The sequence below is a fragment of the Anarrhichthys ocellatus genome, unplaced genomic scaffold (assembly GCF_004355925.1).
Source record: "Anarrhichthys ocellatus isolate YVR2014 unplaced genomic scaffold, GSC_Weel_1.0 scaffold53, whole genome shotgun sequence".
NCBI classification, from domain to species: Eukaryota; Metazoa; Chordata; class Actinopteri; order Perciformes; family Anarhichadidae; genus Anarrhichthys; species Anarrhichthys ocellatus.
In genome coordinates, this window is record NW_022280083.1 from 1,679,914 (window position 1) to 1,684,379 (window position 4,466).

General features: G+C 42.8%; 1 protein-coding gene across 2 annotated transcripts in view; it reads left to right on the plus strand.

The window, feature by feature from the left end:
* The first annotated feature begins 442 nt into the window (after positions 1-442).
* Positions 443-4,466, plus strand: part of antxr2a (ANTXR cell adhesion molecule 2a) — a 72,788-nt gene continuing 68,764 nt past the window's right edge. For both annotated transcript variants that reach the window (XM_031870496.1, XM_031870494.1), the window contains exons 1-2: positions 443-976; positions 3,801-3,872. In XM_031870496.1, the coding sequence (XP_031726356.1) occupies positions 804-976; positions 3,801-3,872 (245 nt within the window). In that variant the 5' untranslated portion in view covers positions 443-803. The remainder of the gene's footprint in view (positions 977-3,800; positions 3,873-4,466) is intronic.

A 4,466-nucleotide genomic window follows, 5' to 3' on the forward strand; every position in this document is an offset into this window, starting at 1 on the left:
AGGGACATTGTTTAAGGGTGTTGACAGTATTTAATGACTTTGAATCATACTTTATCCAATGTTCATATTTCTGTTCTGGAAATGTATGCAAATGAGCACATATTTAACAAGATTAATGCTCATTTGCATATTTAAACGTTGAATTCCAGAAAACTTATAATGCAAAAATGTATTGTTTTCAAAAAAGTAATCAATTGAGGAAGTTTCATGGCTGTATATTATAGTTTATATGTTTTACTCAACTCACATATTGTCTCTCTTCTTTGTATAAAATACATATTTATTCTACTGACAACATAAGTTTCATGACTCATATTACAGCATTACTTTTAATCATTTCCAACTGCGTTAAAAATAAAGTTCCTCCTGCAGCACTCAGAAACCCGAGCTTTGAAAGCAGCACTTGAAGGAGACCTAACTTTTCTTCCTCCTGAGTTTGTACTTTGTAGCAGCTCGGTGAAGTTTGTTCTCGCGCAGCAGTGATTTATCCCCTCAAACGAGGGTCCACGTGAGCTCAGGAGACCGTTTTGTGTTTATTGGGGATGTTGAGTGAACGGTGAGTCAGGGAGATGAAGAAACCTCACGGATGGTGACGTCAGGGCGGTGGTTTCCTTTATTTCGCAGGTTTGCAAATCGGTTTAACTTGGTTGTTTTTGGAGGAACTTCGACAATGTAGCTCCTCTCACTGTGGGATGCGCACGCTGTGAAACTCTCTTCGAAAGGCTATTTATTATTTTTAATTATTATTTATTTTTTCTTCAACTCGAGACTTTTTACTGCAATTCCTGTGGCAAAAAAATAACATGTTGGAAAAGTTGTCACGTTATTCCCCCACGGAGGGGGAACGTTTTTCCGGAAAGAGTCGGTGGACTTTGGCGGCGGTCGCTGTGCTCCTCCTGGGGTTGTTTGCCTCGTCTTGCTGGGCGGAAGAAGCATCATGTCACGGAGCCTACGACCTCTACTTTGTTTTAGACAAGTAAGTAAGAGAGAGAAAGTTTGTCTGCTTTTGTTAAAAAGCTGTTATTTTAGTTGTAAAGCTGTTTAGTTTGCCTGTGGGAGGGGAAAGTTGTGACCAGGTGTGGTGCTCGTTTCTGTGAGCCGTTATATTCTGTGACCTGATTAGGGAAATACTTGGCACTGCACACATACTGTTTTTTTGTTTGTTTTTAACCCAAAATTGAGTTCAACACCATAGTGCTACTGTTGGGTGTCACAATGATATGGACACTCCTCTCATATGGAAACCATGTAGACAAGAGTGTCAACATATATCTAATAAAAGGGAAGTCTGAATGGTACAATATGCCCAAATCAGAGATGGCAATGGTTTGAGAAAGGCCCCTTCCTGTTTCATCATGACAACACCCAAGTGCTCACAGCCACATCCATAGATGGATAGATTATATCTTTATTTCTGTGTCATGCACGTAATGTGCCCAACAATCATTGGTTTATAAGACACCAAAACACAGCTGCAGCGGACACGCATTTCATTACCTTTATTTTAATAACTAAATTACAGGTTACTTCACCGCTTGGTCCTAAACAAAAATATCCTGCCTTCCCTCCCAGGCCTGGCAAATACAATCTGCTAAAAAAAGTTTCTTTTCTGAAGCACAGCTCAAGTTTTAGCCAAAATAAGTCAACATAAATGGAAGTCATTTTACAAAAGAGTACGTCCCTAATGTCCTCAGATAGGACAGTTAATACATGTTTGGTGTGGAAGAAGTTGACCTTGAGTCCTGACCTCACCCTCATCATACACACAAGTGATGCTTGTCCCTGATTGGCTGTAGTCTTGTGATGCTCAGTGGTCACATGGGAGGAAGAGAGGACTGTGAGTAACCTCATGGAGCCACGCAGGTCTAACCGTGACCACTACCTCTCCCTGACACTAACCAACTAGTTTCATCCACGTATTCAGGTTAACCAACACGTAGCCATGCTGTCTCTGAGGAGAATAGTTGGTCACATGATGTCATGAGGTTTGGCAGCTCTTTGTCATGTACGGGAAACAAAATACTGACAATATTGAGAAGTGTTTGTCACGTCTTCCTTCCTCACCATAACAAAGAAAATGAGTAGTCCTTCAAAATACTTGTATAGATAAATTCACCCATGTTTTGTTAAGGTTGCATCATTTGAAGAGTTATAAAAAATGTCTATTCTTTGTCACACACGGCCATCTGAGTCCTTAAATATCAACACAAGTCCGACCTTAAACACACTGAGAAGTCCTCGAATGTTGTTTTGTTAATCATGCAAACTAGCAAGAAAGAATTGCATCACCGTTTGTAAACTTCCTGTGTCTGCTGAAGGCATCACACACACACACACACACACACACACACACACACACACACGCTGCAGAGCCACATTCAGCCAGTTCAGCAACGCTTTGCAGTAGTGTCATGCAAATTTAAAAAAAAAAAAAAAAAAAAAAGAAAGCCTCCTAATATATTAGGAGGAGTTTCAGCCTTGACAGCGACTGATTCTAATCCTGTCCTCCCCCGGTTCTGGAGACCTGCCGTTGCTCCGGGTCATTGAGTTGAAGCGCTGCTCCTCTGACCCATTTAAAAAAAAAAAAAAAAAAACCCGACCCCACCCTCGTCTAAATTACCGGATGATGACCGAGATTATTGGCTCAAGTTAGACCCGAGAGCATGCATACGTTTGTGAATTAGGGATCTGTTTGATTTACAAATGCAATGCATGTTTATGTTGCTGATGTAAAAAACCTATTCTGCAGAAGAAGCTCCGTCAGGGTCGAATAGCTCGTCCCTTTGAAGGTTCACTTTGTCCCTGCAGGATAAAGTCTCTCCACTCTCAGACTTCCTGATGGTTCTGATAAGACGAACATCCTAATATCAGCAAGTTGTGCTGCAGGATTTGCAGAAATCTGCAGCGTTACTTCAGCGTTGGGCCAGTTCATGAAAGCTTCACTGTTTGGTTCTTTTTTTCTTTCCAAGGAAAAACGTCCTGTGAGGCGACACTTTTAATGTCCCTAAACTTTATTTATTCAGGGAAGTTTTACTGAGAGCCAAGCTCCCTATTTTATGAATGCCCGATCACACGCGGACCAGTTGAGTCCCAGTCTGATGTGCTGCTGGTGTCTGAGCTGAAGGCCCCTCAGAGACGGCAATGAGGGAACGGCGAGCGCTGCTCTTACATTTTTTTCACACAGATTTATTTTCTAAAATCTTCTGTCTTGTAATGTGAAATGTTAAAACAAATCCCCTCACCGTCGTCTCTGTGTGACCTCGTCTTTGGGTATCGGGGAGGAAAGAGAGGTGGCATGAATAGCCTCCTAATGGAGAAACCCTGTTTCACGTCCTCCCAGCATACATTGCGTTATAATTATTGCGTGAATTACCTTGTTGTCGTCACATCGAGAGCACATGATCAGTGCTTCGTGTATACAGTCCATTGCCTTTAAGACGTGAGAGAGTGTCAGACTTTAGTCTTTTCACAGTCTTATGGTACATCAGCGTTAAGAGTTGGGCCTCATTGCTAATGTCGGCCGAGACTTTGGTGATTTTTCTACCTTTTTGTTTTGGGAAATAAAGTCCAAGTCTACCAGCCAAGTAGATCTTCAGAAAGGCAAAGAGCCTGTGTTCCACCAGCTGCCATAGAACAGACTCGTCGGCACAATTATCCAGCATGTGGCTGGTGTTAATATCAACTGTGGCTGCGGTACGGAAGCTCAAACTCTGTACAGTATCCGACTCCCCAGCACACACAATCTGCTGCTACTGACGAGCTGCTAACTGACTTCTTCTTGTTGTGTTTTATCGTTGCAGGTCCGGGAGTGTCTCCGATAACTGGGTCGAGATTTACTCGTTTGTGAGGAACCTCACCGACCGATTTGTGAGGTGAGTCCAAAGTGCCCAAAAACAGAGTTTCAGGGTTTCATAATTCTCATGTTTTGAAATAAGACCTGCAGATATTGCATGGCGCGAAGTCAAGCAATGATTCAAATAACAGAAATTACAAGAAAGGATATTCATCTGCATGCATCTCTTAAATATGACGGGTCAAGTGAAATGAGCTGATTGGTTGAAGGAGCAAAACACCTTTCTTGTTTTACATCAGTTTTGGTTTCTTTATCCGACAAACGTCTAGAATTAAAGATCCTACGACACGCAGCCCACACCTGCTTTCTTACAAACTATCAAATTGCAAAAATCCATGACGTTTTTTTGCTGCACATAATTCGTTAAAAACCCCGTCTTGAAACGTTCAGCTTGCATAACGTTTGAGTGGAAACGCGGCGGCTGCCAGCACAGTACAGACGGCGGCGACCCAGCCAGAACGAAGTGGTTCGGTTTGAAGGAAAAATAGCAAAGGCACCAGGTGGGAGTGGGTGGCAGAGAGGAGCAGTCTTCTGGGCTGTGAGAATGGCCATTTGCACCGGGGGGGGTGTGGGGGGGGGTCCGGCTTCCACACTTCATCCCTTGCTGACGGGG